Genomic DNA, 24,608 nt, shown 5'->3' on the forward strand with positions numbered 1-24,608 from the left:
CTTTCCCCTCACTCACACCAATAAAGCATTTAAACTTTCTGCTCAACGTTTTTTTCCCTTCTCTTTATACATCTTTAACAATGCACAGTATATTTATTGCCCTATTGAGCTAGACTACTGGGTCTTATCTATTAAAAAAAAGAAAAAGAATCTAAATAATGTACTGCTCTACTGTTAAATAATGTTCAACTGAATTTTTATATTTTTTTTATATTTGGTTACTTTGCAATGAGACCTAATTATAAAAACTAAATGTTATCTTTTTTTGAAGCATGGCCAGGAGGACTGAGCAATATGAATTATTATTAGTATGATCCTTTATTTATATGGCTCCACAAGAGTTCCACAGCGTCTCACAAAGTATATAAACAAATGAGCAAATAAGAAGACAGCAACTTAAGGTGCCCATCCACTAGGCGATTAATTTGAGCGATTGAACGATAATGACGTCTTTATCGTTCAATCGTTCATTAATAGTTTGAAGATCATTCACTAAAATGCCTAAAACGACCAGCGATGTGCGTGCCCGCTGGTCGTTTTAGACCATCTATCATCGTGCAAATCATGCTGGTCAACCGGACGACAGCATGTTAGCAGATGATTGATGTTCCTACACTGAACGACTGCTCGTTCAGTGTAGGCACATCACATAATAAACAGACAGACAAACGACTGCATGATTACAATGTCTATAATCGTGCAGTCTTTTGCCTGTCTTCTAGTAGATGGGCAGCATTACAGTACAAAACAATGCAGGACAAGGACATAAACATTGCTGCAATAGAGATCATACCACTCAAAAGCAGCAAGACGTCACAACCAAGTGTTAGGTGCCCTTGTGGGGAGTTTGGAGTAGATGATCGTATGAGTAAGGGAAGGAGAAGCACATGAAGGAAGAGGGCCCTGCTCATGAGAGCTTACATTCTAAAGGGGAAGGGCAGGCAGACAGGTTAACACAGAAGGGGTAGACAGTGAGTAAGAAGCATGGCGCAATAGGTTAGGATGAAAGCTGGAAGGCTTTGATGAAGTAGTGGGTCTTGAGAGCATGTTTGAAGATTTGTAGAGAGGTGGAGAGTCTGATAGGGAGAGGGAGAGAGTTCCAGAGCTATGGAGCAGCACGGACAAAAAATCTTGAAGGTGAGAGTGGGAATAATTAATCAGTTGGCAAGAGTGGCGGCATGCATTTGTTGAGCAAAGTGGGTGGGCAGGAGTGTGAAGTGAGATGAGATCAGAGATGTAAATTGGAGAGGATTGGGTGAGGGCTTTGTAAGTGAGTGTAAGAACCTTGAATTGGGTTCTGAAGGGTAAGGGGAGTCAATGTAGGGCTTGTAGGAGAGGGGAGGCAGCTGTAGAACATTTGGAAAGGAAGATGAGCCAAGCAGCAGTATTGAGAACAGATTGGAGTGGAGAGAGGTGGGAGTCAGGAAGGTCAGATAAGAGGAGGTTAATAGTCCAAACTGGAGATGACCATTGAGTGGATGAGGGTCTTAGTTGCCTCCAGGGTGAGAAAGGGTCTGATCCTGAAAATATTTTTGAGATGGAAGCGGCAAGACTGTAAGAGATACTGAATGTGTGGTTTGAAGGAGAGGGAGGAGTCGAGGATAACTCCAAGACAATGCAAATGGGGGCTAGAGGAGATAGTTGTGTGTTACTAGATAATGACATTTTGGGCAGTGAGGTTATGTGGAGGGTGGGAAGATGCACAGTCTTAGACATGTTAAGTTTAAGAAAGCGCTTGGACATCCAGGAAGAGATATCAGAGATCCAGTTGGAGATATGAGTGAGGAGAGAGAGGGGAGAGGTCAGGGAAGGAAAGGTAGATCTGAGTATAATCAGCATAGAGATGATATTGTAGAACAGAACCTTGGGGAACATTTACCATTAGTGGAAATGAGGGGGGGAGAGGAGACAGAGTAGGAATGGTTAGAGAGGTAGGAGGACAGCTTGGATAGTGCAGTATCACATAGACCAAGAGGTCAAGAAGAATGTTCAGAGAATAGTGGCCCTTTGATTTGGCAGCAAGGAGGTCATTGCTGACTCTTGTAAGGGCAGTTTCAGTAGAGTGGAAAAATGGAAGCCAGACTGAAATCGGTCAAGCAGGGAGTGGGAGGAAAGAAAGGTGGTAAGGCGGTTGTAGACAACATGCGTTTGGAGATAAAAAGGGAGGAGAGAGATGGGTCAGTAGTTGGAGAGAATGTTAGAATCGAGAGTAGGTTTTTTAAGAATGGAGGAGACAAGGGCATGTTTGAATGCAGAAGGGACAGTGCCTGATGACAGAGAGAGATTCAGGAGGTGGACAAGATGGGAACAGGGAAAAAGGTAGCAGAGGAGGCGGGAAGGGATATGGTCAAGGGGGAAGGTAGAAAGGGGAGGATCTGATGAGGGCCATGACTTCCTCTTCAGATACAGGGGAGAAAGATGTCAGAGTCGGTAAGATGGATGGGGAGGGGTGCTGAGGGTCTGGTGGGACATAATGTACTGACATATGGAGTAAATTTTAGATTAAAAGTAGGTGGCAAAGGCAGAGAGCGAGGCGGGGGAGGGCAGAGGAGACAGTTGAAAAAGGCGAATAGACATCGGGGGTTTGAGGACTGGGTGGAGATGAGATTTTTGAATATGACTGTTTAGAGAGGGAAAGGGCAGCACAGTAGGATGAGAGAATAAATTTGTAATGGAGAAATCTGACTTAGAGCGTTATTTTCTCCACGGTCGCACGGCAGCTCATGAACACTTTTGCAGGTATCTGGTGCAGTTGGAAAGCCAGGGTTGAGGTGTGGATCTTCGGAGGTGAGTAGTGATTGCAGGAGCAACAGAGTCAAGAGCAGAAGTAAGGGAGGCATTGTATAGGGAAGTGGCCTGTTCAGGGCAGGAGATAGAATAGGATAAGGGAGAGAAGCAGGGAGGAAAAAGCAAGTGTCGATAGCCTAAGTGTTACGCTTAGTAATGGTATCCTTAGGAGGCAGAGGAGGACAGGGAGAGAGGGATAAGAGAGAAAGTGATGGTCAGAGAGGGGGAATGGGGAATTTAAGTAATCAAAAATATCACAACAGTGAGTGAAGACCATCCCAAGTGAATGCCAGGGTGAGGAGGTCCATTGGGAGAGACTAAATAAAGATGTGAGGATAAGGAGTTTAGAGGCAGATGATTCTGTGGGAATGTCAATTGGAATATTAAAGTCACCTAGGATAATGGAGGAAAAGTCATAGGAGAGAAAGAGAGGTAGCCAGGAAGTGAAGTTGTCAAGGAATTTGGAGGGAGGCCCAGGGGGACGGTAAATTACTCAGCTACTCAGAGGTGTACTGGTTGGAAGAGGCGTATAGCATGAACTTCAAATGTAGAGAATGCTTCTGAGGGTATGACTAATCGGGGGATAGAAGGACCCCAACACCACCACCATGGCGAGGTGAGGCCCCCAGAGGAGAGATCTGCCAAAGAAGTAATGCCAGAGGGTGAAATCCAGGTTTCAGTAATGGCTAGGAGGACGATCTGGGATAATTATTAGTATATGGCATGTTACATAATATGTAATATGCTAGTTAAATTTGGTGTAATAAAGAAAAAACTTGGTGTGTGTAGCCTGAACAGTCATGGAGTATGATGTGTGTCTTAGATCTCTCCAGCCTAATTATCCTTTAAAAGTGTTCCTGGTCTTTCGCGCTTCCCTACCTGCCTCCACTGTCTGTCTAGTGCCCCTTCTGTTCACAGCTGGCTGGATTTCCCATGCTGCCTCCTAGCCTTGGCGTTCTCCTGGAGTAGGTCCGCTATTACTGAAGTCCTGGCCTGCTGGATGACTCCTCCCTTGTGCGGGCTGCCCTAGAAGGCATTGCTGTTGCTGCTTCCACGTCGGTTCTTCTCCTGCAGAGCTGCGGCTTGGCTCCGGTCCCTCTGGCGGCGTGGCGTGTGTGAGTCGGGACTCCCTCTCCTTCCCCGCCTGCCTCCATCTTGTAGACAGTTTTGCCTCTTCTGTCTCAGCATTCGTTTGGAACCTGAACTACCTGGTCGCCTGCTCCTGGCCATAAAGATACCTAGTGCTAGGCCACTCTCTCTATCTTGTGCTTTGCTGTATTTACAGAAGGGGCACTCTGCTGATTGTCTGGCATAGGCTTGCTACAGATCCTGGGGATTTACAGTATATAACAATTTTGGCTACCTACTATACATTCATCTTGCTACTGTGCACTATTGTAATTGCTATATTTGTGTTCTGCTGACCAATCCTCTCTGTTGGTACTTACCTGGCACATATTATGCTATCCTGCTCAGTCTCTCTGCTGAATATAAAGTCTCTCCCTCCATTCTACAGTATGTGGTGCTGGATAAGCGGTTGGAGGAGCTGTCCTGTTTTGTTTCTGCTGCAAGCGCTTACCTGTTTTAGTCCTCAGTGTTGGTGATTCTTTCATCTTTGGACCTGGCTCTGTTACTTTTAGTGCTTGTCTGATGAGTCAGAAATCACAGGCATCAGTGGCCACCAGGCTTTTCCTGCTCTGTCTGTTCCCTTGCCAAACTCTGGGCTGGTTCCTACATAGACTGTCACCCTCATTGCCTTTAAAACTCTCTGTCTCGTTTTCTGAGACCCATGCTGTTACTATGGAGCAGTTTTTATAAGCTGTGACACATGGGTGGATTTCGCAGTCTGAAGGGGAGCACCTTTCATCTGTCGGATATGGTCCTTTTATTGCTAAGAAGCACCATATTCCTCCTTTGCATTCACTGAGGATGAGTGACTAATTGGAAAAGACTTTATTACACTAATGTGCTTTTTGCATTTTTGTATTTTACATGTATGTGGGAGATTTGGACAATCAGACTGTACAATCAACAGTATGCTGATAAGAATTGTCTTTTGAATACCTGTTGGTAGCGCATATTGATGTCAATATTTGTTTGCATCCTGTTCCTGGATAACTGACCTCCTTAAGCTGGGCATACACTATACAATTTTCTGTCAGATATCTGTCCAATCTGGCAGGTTGGAATGAAAACCTGGTAGTGTATGGGAGCAAATGACAATCTTCCATTTGCTCACAAACACTGGAAAATAGCCAAAAATGGTTGTTCAGACAAATTGGTTAAAACGCACAAATTTAACCAATTGAACAATTATTTTTGTTCTTTTTTCAGTGTTTAAAACCATATGATCAACTGTCATTTGCTCCCATACATTACCAGGTTTCCATTCCAACCAGCCAGAGTGGACAGATATCTGACAGAAAATTGTATACTGTATGCCCATCTTCAGAGTCTCCGATGACATCCTGCCAGCAGAAGCTTACTAATTTGGAAGGTCGCTCCACTGGATTAATATCCATTTGGTTGGTGTACCTGAAAAGGCGGAGGGCACTGCTCCTACCACTACCTTTACCCCTCAGTTTACTGTTGAACAGGCTCATCCAATGCCAACTAGGGCTCTTCCTCCAGGGGCTTTGCCAAGAATATTTATTGGCAAGATTCTACACTACTGAGATTGTGATGCTGTACTATTTCTTGCCAGGACCAAGGATTCCCTGGAATTCAATGGTCAGTGGGTGCTGGTTTTCCAGACTTTTCTTCTGATGTCCAGAAATCTTGGTCCCAATTCCATCAAGTTAAGAAAGGCCTCAGTGACTTACAACTTCCCTACTCCATGTTGTTTCCTGCCTGTTTAAGAGTCATCTTTAATGACCATACTAATTTCTTTGATTCTCCTCCAGAGGTGGTGACTTGGCTTGATCTTTATGATCCCAGACACAATGGGACTGACTCCTGTTTACTTATATTGTATAATTATTGTCTTTACATCTTTTATGATTGTCACTTTTTCAACACTGGTTGATACATGGACATTTTTATTTTATTTTATTCCTTACTGTTTGCAAATGTTCTCTGTTTTTCTTGTTCTGCATACAGTATTTTTTCTTTATGCTAGCTTAGTGTTCATACTTTAGGTTTCTGACTTTAGCCAATTAAAATGAGCCAATTTGTTGAGGTTATTTTTATTCTGTGTTTTTTGGGGACTGGAGGTGGCCTGTTACTCCTGGGCCGGTAGTGCTTTGGCCATATGGTGCAAGGGGGTAGCTGTCCCCCAACTTACCTTTTCTTTAAGTTAGTGGTTTTGTTTGTAATTAATTTCCCCTGCATTTGCATAACTCCCCTAGAGTCACTCTAGCGAGTGCTTCTGTCTATAACAACGCCTGTTTTTCCCATAGAGCACGACACACTCACCGGTACTTAGGATGCTGCCAGGTCTTAACCTTCAGACAGTAGGGGCTTATGCTAACAGCGGGCATTCGCAAGGTAAAACTGGAGTAGTAGCACAAAGGTAATATTAACCACGGAGCAGCCTGCAGCCGTGGACGCAAGCAAGATAGAATGCACTCTAATAACAGGTAGCGTGAATATCAGCAATACTAATCAATAATATAGTAGGGTAATTACCACAGAGGAGCGTGCACTGCGGACAATAACACAATACGATTGCATATAAATACAACTACATAAAATAGTGGCCATCACAAATACATATATTGCAAGATGGTATAGCAATAAACTCAGATTCACATTCAGATGGCAGTATGGAAGTGCAGCATTACATAGAATTCAGAATGGAATAACAATATATTAACCAGCGTGTATTTTGCAGAGTATAATAGCAGCAAGAGATATGTACATATATTGCAGGATGGAATAGCAGAAAGTACACAACACCAATGGCTTGCAGAGTGTATGTGCAGCACAATGAATGTTCCAGGTATACTTGCAACAGGTACAGCTAACACAAGGCAGAGCCAGGACATGAACCAGGAATACCAAACAGCAGATACAGGAGCAGAGGTCAGATGGCACAACTTCCACAAGAAACTATCTCCAGCAAGACAATGATTGGTCCACAATCCCGTGTGAGCAAACGAGACCAGCCACTGGTAATTACCACTATGAGCAGCCGCGTGCTGCATGTTCACAGAGGCTTCCCAGCTAGGAGCACTCAGCCTGGACAAAACTCTGGCTGTCGATGCTTGTTAACCCTCTCAGCTCTGGACGGAACCTGCAGCAAATATGATGTGTCACCACGGCGGATTAGATGTGCCTATTTGGGGTTTGATATGCAGCATGTGGAGTGTTGGGAATTGTTTGTGACTTTTTACATTGTACTCTTTCAGGATTTCTTTATACAACTTGTGTGTTATTTTTTTATTTTTTTATTTATGCACAGTCATTGTATTTTTTTCTGTACTGTGGTTGGTGGAGCACCTACAGGTACATTTTTATGCTGCTGTTATTATCGGAGGGAGTTCTTTATCTCTGAATGTATGTCTGTCACCCTTTCTTTTAAAAAATTGATTGGATCATCTAGGAGGGTGCATTGTGAGATATAAAGATAATAGAATTAGAAATCTCTTAAACCAAATAAAGTTCACCAAATATGACCTGACAAACTTAGGCTTGATGCACACTGGAACGACATGGTTGATCTGCACCTGCTGACTACAGCTGAGTCCTCGGGCCTGACTGAGAGGTGGTCGCAGTGTTGATGCTGCATGCAGTTGGCTGATGCTGTTTGCGCATACTCCTGGGTTGCACTACCATGTGTACAGATGGTACCGCAGGGCAATTGCAGAATGATTTTGGTTGCAGGCGCCTGGGATTTCAGTGTGCGTTCCTGGGAGGTAGCATGGGGGTGGCTAACAAGACGTGGGCATGTTGCTGACAGCGACTGCATCTAAAGACATAAGGCTGGTGCATACTTGCCTACTTTTGAAAAAGCATTTCAGGGAGATTGTGAAAGCAGCATCTATGAGCGTAGCGGTAAAGTGGGCGTGTCCTGCTACATATGAGAGGTGTGTCATAAATTTACTTTCCAGGGTATGCTCATGGATTGTGTTTTACAAGTAATTCCATATAATTGGCTATGAGAAACCTTATATGAAACTGCATGTAGCCATAGGGATCAATGTGCCTACAATGGGGGTAACGTGAAATCAGGGAGATTGCTAGAGTCTTTAAGGAATCGGAGATTGCTACTATTTGAGGGAGTCTCCCTGACAATCAGGGATTGTTGGCAAGTATGGGCTGGTGCAAGTGTCAATGGTGCACCAATGGCGAGTCTAAAGACACACCACTATGGATTAGCGCTGCAGTAAATGAGCGTCGCCGTGTGCTCAGAATTGGCTGCAGCTTAGCATAAAGATGAAGACCTGACTGTGGTAAAAGGTGTAGCCTCGGCTGCGTCTTCATCCACCTCAGAATCAGTCTCCTCATGTTAAATCAAGTTAATTCATATGCAAGTAAACAAAGGACACTGACTACAGGAAGGGGCTCATAGGAGTATTTACTGCTTACAGCGTCAGTTCTCATGTCCTATGTGTTATCCCTCTTATCCTTCCTTGGCATCCTGTCTGAGCTACGTCCAAGAAGCAGCTATATGCAGCTTGGCCATACCATTACACGGCGGCCAAGCCTCTGGCTTTGCACACACTGGTTAAAACAATACAGGTAATTGATTATGGGATGTAACTGGTCGAATTGGCAATGAATAAATAAGTAATTTTTTAACCTGCATATGAAATTTGTTTTTCCAAATAAACACATTTTTTGGTCTCATTTTAACTTTTTGCTTTCTGTAAAGCTGAAATGCAACCCAATTTATATATTATGTGACCTTGCAGGTATCGTTGCTGTCCTGTTTTGTGGAGTCACACAAGCCCATTACACCTACAACAATTTGTCTGAAGAGTCAAAACTGAGAACTAAGCAGGTAGGATGATAAGAAAATTCACTGTTTGTTTGTTTTCTTTTTTCAAACTCTGAACCTGTTGCAGTGTTTTCACTGGACATGGAAGATAAGTACGTTATATTGGCAGCCCACGTTGATGCTCTCATTAATACAGATGTGTCCTCATATATCTAATCTCAGTATGCCATGCAGTGCGAGATGCCTGGCGCGAGTGAGCCACCAGAATCTGTGCAACTCTGCTAGCGCCAGGCGTCCTTTTTGACAAAACTGTCTTAGTCGCAATGCGATGGGACTAGGGCACCCCAGGAGACCGCAATGATTCATTTGATATGTGACACTTGTACTGTATATCTGTGTGTAACTGGGTCTGTATATGAAGCACAATGGAACTTGATGGAACAAAGCTGCAGCCGCTGCATCATAGCACTTCGTATATAGAATCAGAGACTCAGTTGCATACAGATACAAGTGTCACATATCAGACTAATCAGCGCAGTATCATGGTGCGTCCCAGTCGCATCGTATTGTGACTAAGATGCATTTGTGGCAAAAAATTACGCCAAAAAGACCCCTCACGCTGGCAGAGTCACACGGGACCTTGCGCATCGGGAAGGGCTGTTTGGTGCGACTGCAGCATGGATGTGTGAGGACACATCTGTATACAGAATACTGTGGGCAATATATCTGGGCAATCTGTGGTGCTCCAGCCTTTGTGTATACCAGCCCATGGCTGACAGAATGTTACAATTGATTTTTCTACAACAGCTTTGATAGTCGCAGTCCCTTTCTCACTAATAACGGTTAAATATATACTGCATTTTATAACACAGTAGATACTGAATAATCATAACTCCCAACATTGACTAAGTTGGACGAGGGACACGCCACCGAAAGGGGCTTCGGCTACTGATGAGGGGCGTGGCTTAGTATGAGTGGGCGTGGCATCGTCTCACACCCCCGTTTCATCATTCTGGGGGCATGGCCAGCAGTCCCTGAGATGCTGGGCTGCCCCAAGAGACTTAGGGGTCTATTTACTAAGCAGTGTTAGGAGACAGAGTGCAAAGTGATAAGAAAGTGATAAGGTGCCAGCCAATCAGCTCCCAACTGTCATTTTTCAAACACAGCCTGTGAGATGACAGTTGGGAGCTGATTGGCTGGCACCTTATCACTTTCTTATCACTTTTCACTCTGTCTCCTAACACTGCTTACTAAATAGACCCCCATAGCCCGCACAGTAAAGATGCCATACACATGGCATCTACTCACCTGAGTGTGTGCTCTCCCCAACTTACCCCCCACACCGCGGGACACTTCAGCTCGTGGGTGGGACGGCGAGACAGTCCCAGAAAAACAGGACTGTCCCGCCCAAAGCGAGACAGTTGGAAGGTATGGAATAATGTATGTACAATTCAGTGACTTGCGGTGAGGCAGAGCCTTTCCTATCATACTTACGTATACTCCAGAGTTTTGACTATAAAATGATATGTAAAATGTAAATAAAATATTATAAATATCATCTTTGTATTTTTCAAATAATTTTTATAGTAAAAATTGTGGAGTACAAAGTGTATGGCAGATGAGGCACTGCCTCCCCTGTTTACTTTGTTTGCACATTCCTGATCAATACACACCAAATTTCCTGCACTATATACTGCTGCACCTTTGTATAATGCCCACATGAACCCTCGGGTTCATATACAGTATGTATCTGTAAATCTGGCTCTGATACTAGCCAGTGCCTCCCCAGCCATTTACCTCACTGGTACAATTAATTTTATATAATTTGCATGCTGCAAATGGCTTGCTTGTGCATAGGCCTGGTTAAGCATGCTTTTAATTTAAGATGTGATATACTAGTGTTTTAATAATCCATTAGAGAAGCAGTAGCAAATTTTACATTAGAGCTGCAGAGCTTCAGCTTCCTCAGTAAAATCTACCACCCAAGTGAAAGCCTAGCAGTGGCAGGGGCTAACTATTGGACGTACCCTCCAAGACTCCTGTTACTATACAGAGCCCGCAGAGAACCACAGTAAAGACTGATTGGTGTGATTTGCCTGCTATATCGCACCGTGTATGGCCCTGATACAAGGCCAAGCGTGCTCCCGCGGGGTCGTACATCGCACTCCCTGATCTGTCTGCAGGACCATGACATCAGGGGATGCGATGTGCGGTCCCATGGATTGCTATACGGGCGAGACGGGGCAGCCAGCCACCCGATCGCATCGTGTGCGCGGACCGCCTGATATGTCGGACGACGGATCCCCTATCACTTCGCACGGTGCAATCGCACCATGTATGGGGGCCTTTACACTATATCACCACCACTACCATATAGGGAAATGGCGCCATTAACCACCAGGATGTTTGTCATCGGCGTACTACAGCATCCAGCAATTACCTCACAATCCAGGTTGCTGTATACAGTTACTATACCTGTATATTCCAGTATCTCTATGCTACATGTTGTTTCTACCTGGTTAAATAAACCTAAGACCTAGTTGATCTGCACCACTTATGGACTAAACACAACCTGCACCAACAAACTGCACAACACACTTATCACCTTTATACATTGTGCATTGTTTTCCAACTGGACAAATATAATAATGCCCAGTGTGCTGAACCCAGGCACGACTCCTGCTGTGACATACTACTATCAGGCTACAGATGTAGTCCAGCAGCCACAAGTTAATAGGTTGCAGAGTCCAGCATCCTACTCCTGCTGTGCAACACTCTGTTAATAAGTTCACATGGGAACCAGTAATAATGTTGTGTCTATTACATGCAGTAAATAGTCCAATGTGAATATTTTCTATAATGCGAGTGAAAACGGGATTGGCACAAGGAGAATGCTCAGAATGCCCACAATATTGTGAGCCGTTGTGGGTTATAGAGAACCTATGAATCAATAAAGCTTACCATATCTAATTAGAGCATAAGGGGTGTGTGGGAAGGGAATAAGGGCCTGATTCAGCAAGGATCACAATTGCAAAGCTGCATGCAGGCAATAATGCAAATGCAGCAAGAGGTTTATGGCGGAGGTCGCAGGCTGGGATCACCATCACGACCATCGGTGGTCAATGGTCATGATGGTGGATGGCTCCTGGGCTCCAACCAGCTGAGTAAGCCCCATTGAGCCCAGGACACTGCATTGATCAACACCGGTCCTGGGCTGGCCACTCACGGAAAACGGGAACGGCAGCCGCCCCGGCACTGTCCCTTAAATGCCTCTGCCTGTGAATCCGGAAGAGGCATTCAAGGGTTTGCATTCGACTATGCAGGACCATAGGTGAAACTGAGGGTTGGTCTGGGTATGCACCGGACCACCCATTAGCTAGCTTGCCAGATTTTTTTTTCTTACTACTAACTTCTCACTAATACCTGCCGCGGCCGCCGCTGCTGCTGCTGCGCCTGGTACTCCAAGGACACCTAATAGCTCTGCCTTCCCCTGACTATAAACAATGGCCTTTCCTTGGCTGTGCGCACAATGTGATGTGATGATGTCACGTTGCGTGTGGCATGCTTGTGGTCTCTGTGTGCCTCAATGCCTGTTGTATAGTGTAGCTGTGAATAAGTTGAATTGCTGACGAGGAGCAGCGCACTAGCACACACAGGTGCGGGAGGACGCCGATGCCACGGTTGAATGACTCGCCTCAAAGCTGTACTTTTGGAGACCCACTGTGACAGCTGCATGCTGAAAGATACAAGGTAAGTCTAGGTATGTGTATATATAAATATACATACACACACACATATATATATATATATATATATATTGCGATATCTTGGGGTAATTAGCTCAGTAGATTGGTGTCAGTGGTGCAGTGATTAGGTGCAGAATTACAGTCCACACCTGGTCTTCCAATAAAATAAATGAGATGGTGCTTTACTTCCAGCAGGCAAAAACAGGTACATCACAAAGGAACAGACAATAATAAACAACCTAGCCCCTGTTTAGGGCATCTAACTCACTTCTTGAGCCCTCTCTATCGTGGTGCAGCTAGTCTGCCAACAAAGTCTCTGCCTGCTTCTTGCAGGTCTATCGCCAGCTCCAGCCTGGCTTGGCTTGGCTGCCACAGCTACACAAATACAGTCTGGGTGGCCTTCCCTGTATCCTACAGATTTAGGCCCTGGCTTCCTCAGCCTGCAGCGTCACTGCTTTCTTGTCACACAGTCTGAGAATTTGTGGTCCGCCCTTGCCTCCTGCAGGTATAGACCCAGGCCTCCTGGCACCCAATGGCTCACTCAGCTTCACTGGGCTCTCTGACTGCCACAGTCTCACATCGACTGTCTCCCACAACAGCCGGACTGGTCTGCCTCCTCATCAGCCCACACCTGAGCTCTCTCCACAAGGCAGCCCTTAGGCATATTCCCAGAATCCTTTTCTTCTCTGTGTGGGCGGATCTCCCCTGCCCCACACAGAATTTGCTGCTCACCAGTGCCATCTCTGGTGATACTGCCACATATCCCCCTCCCCAGCTTGAAACCCCTGGGTTCAGCGACATAGGACAAGGCATTCTCATGACGATGTCCCTCTTCACTCTCCTCATGAGAGAACTCAACTGTATTCACGGTCATACAGACTCTTGCAATCTCTGGGGGTCTCATCCTCCAGATTCCAGAATTTATTTTCCTCCAAACTTTTTTCCTCACTTTATGGTAGCAATGGTACTTATTTGCTTTCTTTATGCAGTACTTGAGGGTCATCCCTGGGTGCCATGTCAGGCATCAAGAACTTGAAGTTACTTTTCCCAAAGTGACATACTTCATCAATTGTTCCATGAAGCCATCCTTTTCTTCTCTGTGTGGGCGGATCTCCCCTGCCCCACACAAAATCTGCTGCTCACCAGTGCCATCTCTGGTGTTACTGCCACAAAAAATAATAATAATAAAAAAAAATATATATATATATATATATATATATATATGTATATTTATATACACCCCCAGAGGTGGCAAGCTGAAATGCGCAAAAAGTGACCAGTTTGGGTGCCTAAACGGGGCACTTTTCGCAATCGCGTCCAGCACTTTGGTCGGGTGTAGCAATTTTACTTGACTAAACCCGACCTCTTTGGCCACGATAGGCATCAATTGAATATCGCCCCACGATCTTCCATCACTTTAAACAGGAGAGCCGGTGTGTTAAAGCAATTGAATTGCGCCCACAGTGTCCCTGCTCTAAACCTCCCTGTATCTCCACCCCACTGTCTCTGCCATCACCCTCCCTGTAACTTCACCTGTGTCCCTGCTCACACCCTCCCTGTAACTCCCCCTTAGTGTCCCTGCCCTCACCCTCCATATTTGTGCAGCTCATACTATGCCAGTCACTTACTCTATGACATTCATTCACAGTGACCCTCAATTTCCCTACACTCATCATTTCCTGCCAATCGCATTACCCCATTCCTACCCTCTGAAGGAACATGGGAAATGTCTGTCGGTTGGCTGTGGCAGAGCATACTCTGCCCTATGTGATTGACTTGCAACTTTAAAATATCGCATCAGACCATATCTGCCTTTTTTTCCTCCCTGGGAGAAGCCCGGGAAGGAGAAGCAGGTGGGCGGCAAAGAGACGTGGGGCCTGATATTTTGCATCATTAAGTCCTGCCCCATCACGTTAAAATTGCTGTGATTAGCGTATATTTAAATAGGGGTGGAGCCAAATTACGCAGTTCTTGTAGAATCACATCGTTAAGCTCTGCCCCCTACACGGAGACTCCCGATCGCTGTGGAAATTTTCCCCATTTTGCCCACTTTAATAGGAAGTGGGCAGGAATGTGGGAGAAGTGACCACTCTAATGGGAGTGTGGGATCAGAGAAAGAGGGGCAAGAATATCAGAGGGAGAAAGAGAAATAGTGGAGGATTAGAGAGAGATACGGGCAGGGTTTAAAGTTGTCCTACTCCCCCCCAAAACACCCACACAAACACACGTTAGGTGGAGCTACTCTGAGACGCCAGAACAATGTGAAGACTAATCTTTACACTCACACACACTGTTGTGTATAGGAAACTTTAAAGTGAATGGACAGGGGCCGCCTAGGCCTCCAAAAGCTTTGGGGCTATGATAGTGTGAAATACGTTTTAGATGCTTTTTTTTAGCTCTCCTCCATCAGCTGAGACTACAATGTTAGGTCACTTAAAAAGAAAAACAAAGTTCTCTATCCCACCGGAATTTGGGCTTTGGTGGATCCAGCTTTTTCAATATGCTTCCTATGGATCAGGCTTATTTAATATAATATATGGAACTGGCTTTCACCCACACCCTTTGTTTTGTCATGTTACCTGAATATGAATATTGACACATTTGGGATATAGAGCAATTTCATTATTACATTGCTTGCGGTACATTATCATACATTAATAAAATGTGGATATTTTTTTATTGATATAAATATGTGACTTATATTGTTTAGAGTGTTTATGTACTCTTAAAATGGATACTTATAAGTGTGCAGGATGTGATATATTTGGCATAGAGGGCTTTCAGGATGCATCATTTTTCTATACATGGAGAACTATCTCACTGTTTCATATTTACTATTACACATTGCCATTAGTGACTTATGTAGTTTGGATTATTGGTGTGTTTGACCACATATGTAGTTTGATGTTCACTGGGACGCTTGACAAATGTGAATTACAATGTTGCTAGGGTAATAATTTGCAAGTCCCACTAATGTTTTTGCTAGGCCCCGCTTATAGTTGATTTGGCCCGGCCAGATTACAGGCATGGCGGTGGCCCAGTGTCCCCCACACTGCTACAGACAGACATACCGGACCCTTTCTGACCGACACCCGACAGCACATCAATGACAGCACATGCCATCACTGATTGACAACGGCTGACGGTAGAAGCTCCACCCCCTCGCTGACATGGTGCCACGATTTGCGGGTGTATTGGCAGGGGGCAGGGTTTAATGCAGTGAAATGCCTGCCCGCACTGCTGCCTTATGCTGTACATAGAGGTAGGGAAGTGTGTGTACGCTCTCTGTCCCTTCCTCACTCCCTCTCCCTTTCTCTCCCCTCCCTCTCTCTCTCTAACTTTCTCATGACTTCTTTCTCTGTCTTCCTCCAATAATGCTGTTTTGTGGGGTTTTACCACATTCCCCATATGTACAAAGCACCAGAATGCGATGCAGAACATTGCTATGCATTAGAAACCTTGATCAACCATGTTTTAATGCTTTCTAACATTAACAATCCAAAGTTATTAGGATTTTGTATCTCATCAAAAGAGAGCCAGACTAAAGCTGGGTACACACTAAAAGATGTGTGTACCCAGCGATGCGACAGACAACCGCATGGGTGACCAGCCGACATCGGGCAGCCGGTATACACTACACGATCCGTTGCCCGACTGCCAGATATGTCGGCATCAACACATCCCGCTACATGGGGTCCTCAGTCTCTTTGTCAGATTGAGCTGCATGTAGGGCCGACCTAGCGATGCGACTATATGGCCCTATATAGTGCGTACATATTAGGCAATGGTGGATCAGGTAAAATATTGTCTAATGTGTAACCAACTTAAGTCTTTCTTCCTTCCACTCATCTTGGTAGGACTGAAGGTTTTAAATTGAAATAAACATGAAGGAGATTAAGCAATGAGGTGTTTCTCTGTGTATTGCGTCTTTAATGTGTTGGAGTTGTTTACCCTTTAAGAGAATGGTAGTTGTGGTTTTCTCCTGTCCTATAGAATTGGCAGAGTTAGTACCTCTCTGATCTGGTTCACCCTCCCACACTCCCGATTTCTCTGCTGTGTGTGAATTTATTGTATTGGTTCAGCTCACTCAAATGAAGACCACAAGTAACAAGAATATGCATTAATACCAGGGGGATTCACTTATAATAGGCTTTTTTTTAAAGAATTCACAGCGCCGTGCCTGTAGTCACAACATAATAAAAAAAACACAGAGGGGTTTTTTCTGTTCTTTTTTTTTTTTTTTTTTCAAATTCTTTATTTTGAATGGTCAGTCATAACAGAAAAATAAACATCAAAACCATGTCATTGACAGCAGAACAAAAAAACAATACAAATATCAAATATCTCTGCACAATCAAAAATAAAATCAATTAGAGAAAAAGAAAAAAAAACAAGATATAATACAATCTGTGAATAGTGACATCGGATATAAATTGATAACCAAATTATTAATACAAATAAGCACTTGGATAAGAAACATCGATCGCAACATAGAAGTCATGGAGTTGATAAGTGGAGGGAAAGGAAGGGTTTGGGGAGGGAAAGGGAAGGGGAAAATGACCACATGAATAAATGGAATAAAAAATATCAGGTTAAACTGAGAGAAATAAAAGGTAAATATATAATAGCGATGGAAAGAAAAAAAAAGAGTGAGGCGAAGGAGTCCGCAGCTACGACCCATGGGTCTCCACAAGTGTTCATCCCTCAGAAAAAGATGGGGGCCGAGGTCTATGTTCAGCAGAAAGCCAGGGAGCCCATACTTGGGTAAATGTGTCCTCTATCATGGAGGTAATAGGTTATCTCCTCCAGAGCAGCTATATGCCAGATCTGTTGTTTAAGCGCAGGAAGAGATGGTGGGGAAGTATTCTTCCAATTAAGGGCTATCAGGGACTTGGCCGCCGATAGAATATGCATAAGTAATTTCTTTGAAAATGTATGAAGATTTGGGGGTGAGCAACATATCAAAAATACCCAAGGGTCCTTTGTTACTGGGGATTCCAAGAGAGAGTTCAAAAGGTCATGAACCAAATCCCAGAAGGGGATAATATTTGGACATGTCCACCAGATATGTAGCATAGTGCCTCTATGGCCACAACCTCGCCAACAGTCAGGTGACGAGGAGAGAAACATCTTATGGAGTCGCATAGGAGCATAGTACCATCGATAGTAGATTTTATATGAGGTTTCTTTCATTTTAGTGGAGATGGAGCATTTAGCGATACCAAGTCGGACTTCTTCCCATGTTTCCTCCTCTGGAGGAGGGCCTAGATCTCTCTCCCATTCAGTCTCATGAGATCTTGTAGGGGGGAGGGTTACATCAAGGAAGATAGAATAAAGTTGCGAAATCAAGCTTTTGGTTAGGGGACGATATTTACATAGGTGTTCAAAGGGCGTAAGTTCCCTAAGTACCGATGTAGAAGGTAAAGAGCGCAAAAAATGGCTAATTTGAAAAAATTCAAAGGGGTTCAGTGTTTGGGATGGGCATTGTAGTTGAAGTTCTGATAGGGACAACCATTGGCCCTGAGTGGAGAAATCTACAGGGAACCTAAGGCCCACTTTAGACCATGAGTGTGCTTTTTTGGTGGAGGAGCCAGGGGGAAATAAGGGACTGAACCAAATGGGAGTTAGGGGGGAAATTGGGGAGGTGAGATTCAGTTTGAGAGAATGTCGATCCCAAAGGGAAATATTAAATTTAAGGGCAGGGAGTTGCTTAAAGGTGACGGTGTTGTGCGGGGGACAGGCCCCATATGGAGGTTAAGTCAGGGAGGGCAACATGGGCAGCTTCTAGGTCTAGCCAGGAAATGGACACTGGAGGCGAAAATGCGGTGACAATTTGCGAGAAATGGGAGGCTAGGTAATAAAGTTTTATATCTGGGAGGCCTCTGCCACCAGCATCAACCGGTCTCTTCAAGACATTGGCCGAAATTCGGGGGGGTTTGTGGTTCCAGATAAAGTGGACCAAAGCCCTCTGAATATCTCGGACAAGGGTAGCTGGTACAGCAACAGGAAGTGTTTGGAACAGATAAAGCCATTTGGGTATGATATTCATTTTAATCGGTATGATCCTGCCCAGCCAAGAAATAATGAGACGATTCCAAGAGTTTAGGTCAGCTTGCATTTTGGAAAAAGAGGTGAGAAGTTCTCATGGTAGAGAAGATCATAACGGGAAGTGAGGTAAATCCCCAAATATCGGATCCGTTTGGATTGCCATTTAAACTTGAAGGCGGTCTGAAGAGCCTCAGTGATTGGAGGGGTCACGTGAAGTAGCATGGCTTCTGATTTTGAATAATGAAGTTTATAATTAGAAATAGCACTATAGGATCGCAGAACAGTGAAAAGGTTAGGAAGGGAGATCAGTGGCTGGATTAGGGAAAGCAGGATATCGTCCGCAAAGAGAGAAATCTTGGAATGAGTGCGCCCCACCTGCACCCCCCATATATCCGGGTGGGATCTGATCTGAGAGGCAAGCGGTTCTATCACAAGGGCAAAAATAAGGGGGGATAGGTGGCAGCCCTGCCGGGTACCATTGGTAATGGAAAATGAATTAGAGGGGGTACCACTGATAAGAACTGTAGCAGAGGGAGCAGAATACAAAGCTAATACTCCCGTGAGAAAATCGCCTGTGAAGCCAAACGCCTCAAGGGCGGCCCTCATGAAACACCAGGAGATCCTATCAAATGCCTTTTCAGCATCAAGAGAAAGCATAATAGTAGGGGATCTCCTGGAGTTCGTTATATGGATAAGGTCAATGGCACGTCTAGTGTTGTCCCTAATTTGACCACCAGGGACAAACCCGACCTGGTCGTAATGGATCAGGGAGGGAAGGAGGGTGTTCTATCGATTTGCCAGAATCTTAGCGTATATCTTTAAGTCTAGATTAAGGAGGGAGATGGGTCTATAGCTGGCGCAATTAAGCGGGTCTTTGCCCTCCTTGGGGATCACAATTATTCTGGCTTCTAGCATTTCTGTAGGGAAATTGGTACCTCGGAGAGCATCATTAAAGAGGGTGCGCAAGTGGGGGGCAAGCAGATCCAAGAAGCTCTTCTAATATGCTGCCGTGAAGCTGTCTGGGCCGGGGGATTTGCCGGATTTTTGGGAACGTATAGCTTGTTCAGTCTCATCAGATGATATGTCAGCATTAAGATGCTCAAGAGCACTAGTGGACAAGCGTGGTATTTGGGATTTAGCAAGAAAGTCAGAAATTAACTGGGAAGTAGAGATGGTTTGAAAAAAAGTTTGGGTGGGGACCGCACTAGTCAACCAGTTAAATCATATGTTAATGTAAGTATTTGATAATTGAAACCAACATAATGGTCTTAATAGCAATAAATTATAATAAGACTTTATATTGTGGTTGGTGGTGCTACCAGATAAATTTGTAAAAAATCACAAATATATTTTTAAGCGAAGAAGCATAAGAACAAAAAAGTCTTACTGGTGCACTCTTCAGAAAATAGACTGAAAAAAAATATAAACTAAGTATGTTCAATCCAATCAAGTATGGAGTAGTATAATTAAAGGTGGATAGGTATAAGGATGCTATCTATATTAACCTTAAGTATCTGAGACAATACAAATAATATCAAACATATTATTTAATAATATAAAAAATTAATACATAAATGACATACAAATAAAATAAAAAAGGTAGCTAGATGAATTTGCTGATGCAAAAATTAGTAAGAATAGTAAAATAAATGAAATAATTAGATAAGTTATTGTCTGGAGTGGATCCAATTGCATCAAGTAACAGTATTATTTACACTAGTTAGTTGGTAGCGTTATCTTGCAACATTGTAACTGCAAACCTGCAATTTATATATCCTTTTCAATATCCACAGTAATATGTAAACTGGAGTTTGTATTTGACAAAATGATCTTTAGAAAGTTCTGGGTTTCACCCCGTCGGGTGCACAGTGATGGAAAAGGATGGAAAAGGATATCCATCACTGTGCACCCGACGTGGGGGAAACCCAGAACTTTCTAAAGATCATTTTGTTAAATACAAACTCCAGTTTACATATTACTGTGGATATTGAAAAGGATATATAAATTGCAGGTTTACAGATACAATGTTGCAAGATAACGCTACCAACTAACTAGCGTAAATAACACTGTTACTTGATGCAATTGGATCCACTCCAGACAATGACTGTTATCTAATTATTTCATTTATTTTACTATTCTTACTAATTTTTGCATCAGCAAATTAATCAAGCTACCTTTTTTATTTTATTTGTATGTCATTTATGTATTCATTTTTTATATTCTTAAATAATATGTTTGATATTATTTGTGTTGTCTCAGATACTTGAGGTTAATATAGCATCCTTATACCTATCCAACTTTATTTATACTACTCCATACTTGATTGGATTGATGTTTGGTTTAAATAACATACTTAGTTTTTTTTCTGTCTGTATATTAGCGCAGTTTTCTGTCCATATATGTTTTCATGCGGGGTTGCAATTTCCCCTTATTTCTAACTGCTGCAGCTACATACATTACCAGTGTCATTTAAGCGCTTTGGTTGATCTTTGTCCTTCTGAAAAAAATATAAAGAATTAATTAAGACAGAAAAGATAAATAAATAAATAAATATAATACTTAACCTTTATTAAGTCTCATTAAAAAGAGAGAGAAACCAGGTAGTATGTTGATAAATTTAGATCTAAATACCTGAGGTCTCAAAAACATAAATATATTAATGAAATAATTTATCAAAATAAATTTTTACACATAAAAAAAAAACATCTTGGCGAAAATATACAATACCCAGTTCTTTATGTCCACTGATACTCAATATATTTATCATAAAAAGACAACAAAATGGGGAAAAAAAACCATCATCTTAAGATACTAAATGTATAAGCAAAATTGTTGCTCCACCAGATATTGGTGTAAACGTATCAAAAAAGAAGGTAGCCGCATATAACAAATATCAAACTTAATATGCACATATAAATATGTAAATATGACAACATCAAAAAATAGAAAGTTTAGAAAGATCTATTTTGTCATTTGAGTTCACTCCAGCAAAATATTCACTTGACCGAGGTAATTGAATAAGAAGATAGAGATTAATACTCTGAAACAAATGGATAAGAAAATTCATATGTTAAAGTGTCTGTGGTCTGAAAGTAATAAATAAATTAATCACGAGATAAATGGATTGTACTGCTCAATTTATCCAAGGAAATTGACAGAAAACTTCAAATGGATAACCTAATTCAATGAATCCCTGTGAACATTAATTGGTAAGTTAATTTATTAATCAAAGTGCAGAGTACTTAATGATCGATATTAAATATTAAATAGTCACTGTATATAAACCACAAATAATCAGGATTGAATCACAAGAAATGAATTAGTAAACACATCTCTCATTAAAGTGCAATGTGCTTGCATAGAATCAGTATTAAGTAATTAATATATGAAAAGAAATGAATTATAATGTTCAATTTAACCAAGGTAATTGACAAAAAATTGAAAGTTAATAATCCAATTCTATGAGTCCCTATAAGCATTAAATTGTGAACACATCTATTAAAGTGCAAAGTACTTGCAATAATCAGTATTGAGTAATCCATATATGTAAACCACAATTAATCATGAATTGCATCACAGAAGATTCTTTTATATATACATATCTCATTAAAGTGCCAAGTGCTTACATAGAATCAGTATTAAATCACTAGTGCATATAAACCATAAACAGGAAAAAATTAGATCCCATGGATATAGATATGTATAAATGTAGATATTATAATATTAGCAGTAGGTAAATGGTAACCTTCTGACTACTAAATGTTGGTATCTTGATAAAAACCACTATATCTTAAAGATTAAATAAAAGCCTGGGGAGAAGAAATGTCATACAACTTCTGCTGTCCCTTGTCAAATAGTTTTCAAACAAGGGATGAGAGAGAAGTAAACATAGTCCCCAGGAAAACAACAGTTTAAGAGTGCTTCTGATGTCCCCGTTCCTGACAGTGTCTCCCCTCTGTTGCTATATATGCATTGCAGAGGAGGAGTTTCAGTCCGGCTTGGATGAGAGAGCGCTATAGGGATAGAGAAAAAAATTATAGAAATACCTCGTAAAAGAATACAAATAGGCAGGAGATGCGGCTGCCAAGGGTGTATCAGCTGGGCTATGAAGTGCAAACAACTCGCTGAATGTCATAGGCAGGAAATCCGACTGTCCATGAAACAGCTGAACTCATAGAGAGATGTAGAGGGCAGGAAATGCAACTGCCGGTAGTGTGTCAGCTGGACTATAGAGTACAGACAGCTCGCCGGGTATCGTGGATAGAGAGTGCGGCTGCCTGTGGATCAGCTGAGCTGTGCAGTGTAGATAGCCCGTCGGGTGGACGCGCGTTTTGCCTCTGACGGCTTGATCACCTGATAGTAATGAGATAAGGCTGTTCTCCCTCCCCCTTAATCTATAAATGTCTATCCAATCACGCTACTTGTTTTGGATTGACATGGTTAAAGGCCAATCAATGTGTAGAGATGTGAGGACCAAAGAAATGCAGTTTAGCTATGTTACATACATCAGGGATTCCAGTCCTAATTAGCATAGATAAACAAAGCAGCACATGGTATAGCTGGATAACTTAAATCGCTGATAGTATAGACCAAATTAGTTTAAATAAACATATATTAAAATAGTAAGTGGTCTTAAAGGTAAACAGAACAGCACATGGTATGAACTGGATTACTTAAATCGCTGGCAGTATAGATCAAATTAAGTTAAATAAACATACATTAAAATAATAAGTGATCTTAGAAATGGTATCTGTAAAAATATTACACATAATCAGATGCCCTCCATAGTCAAAAGAAGTGATTATACGATGATCAAAAATATGAAGCAAAGTAAATATATACTTGCTATATCTCCCAAATAAAATGACATAAAGACAACCCATGAAAGCATATCCAAAAGAGATATGTATATATATAAGTGTATATGAGTGATCATAACTAAACTAAAAATAAAAAGTGTGTGAATAAAAAAATCTGAAATATGTATATACACCCATGCTCTCCCCTATATGTGTAAGTACACATACCTCTGAATATATATACGCGTGCATAACGTGATATACATGAAAGAATATGTATATATAAATTAAGATATGTAAATTAAGTGAATGAATGTAATAAAAATGATGAGAAGACAGAAGAAAAGTGTGAGAAAAATCAATAAGTGAAAAATACAAAATATCAAAGTGAAAAGTGAATTAATGTGAAAGAAAAGTGATAAAATAGATTATGAGTCAACAAAGGATATGATGAGTGATAAGGATGGTGCAAAAAATAGTGTATTCAAAATAGGGTACTGGTGTACCTAAATATAGATGAATAAAAAATAACAATACAAGTGAGACAGAGATAAAGTGAGTGAATCTATACCACTCTTTGACATAAAAAGATGAGAGTGATGGCTGTGAGGAAAAAAGTAAAAATAAAAATAAATATAAAAACGAAAATAAGTAAGATTAAGAAATACAGTAATAATAATATAATAAAGAATGTTAATATGAAGAAAAATCCTTAGAAAAATGAAGAGTAAATATTTGATGAAAAAAATTGTTTAATAAAATTTGAAATGGTGATGGAAGATAAGAAAATGTAAAGATAATTAGAAAATGTGTATTAAAAATTATGATATTGAAGGATCTAAACTGTCTATTCACGGTTAATACATTATTTCAAGAAAATACTGTAATTGATGTTCTCATTGAGTCCTGTGGGTTCTAAAGTTCCCAAATTAAAAATCCATTCGCTTTCTTTCATAGCTAAAGTTTTATTAATATCTCCACCTCTGAGGCCCAATTTCACCTTTTCGAGTCCACAGATTTTAAAATCCTGTGTCTTCCCTGCATGTCTATTAAGAAAATGTCTGGCCACTGTGGTGATCTGTTTCATTTTCAAAAGATCACTGGATGCGTTACGTATATTGCCCAAATGTTCTAGGGCCCTAATCTTAAGCATCCTCATTGTCATCCCTATATATTGTTTTGGACAGTTACATGTGATCCTATATATCACATTGGTGGTTCGACAATTAAAAAAATCCTTTACTTCCATTTTTTGTCCATACTTGTCCATAATTGTCTGGATGTTTTCTATATGTGGGCATATTTTACAATTCCCACATGGATGAATACATAGGAAATGATCTTACA

The 24,608-nt window shown here is 41.9% G+C and overlaps 1 protein-coding gene across 1 annotated transcript in view; it reads left to right on the plus strand.

Annotated features, from left to right (window-relative positions):
• Positions 1-24,608, plus strand: part of SLC9A9 (solute carrier family 9 member A9) — a 1,019,060-nt gene that overhangs the window by 324,742 nt on the left and 669,710 nt on the right. Inside the window, exon 9 of the mRNA XM_088446257.1 lies at positions 8,643-8,731. Within this exon, the coding sequence (XP_088302383.1) occupies positions 8,643-8,731 (89 nt within the window). The remainder of the gene's footprint in view (positions 1-8,642; positions 8,732-24,608) is intronic.

The sequence above is a fragment of the Taudactylus pleione genome, unplaced genomic scaffold, assembly GCF_031769625.1.
Source record: "Taudactylus pleione unplaced genomic scaffold, aTauple2 ptg000395l, whole genome shotgun sequence".
Lineage (NCBI taxonomy): Eukaryota > Metazoa > Chordata > Amphibia > Anura > Myobatrachidae > Taudactylus > Taudactylus pleione.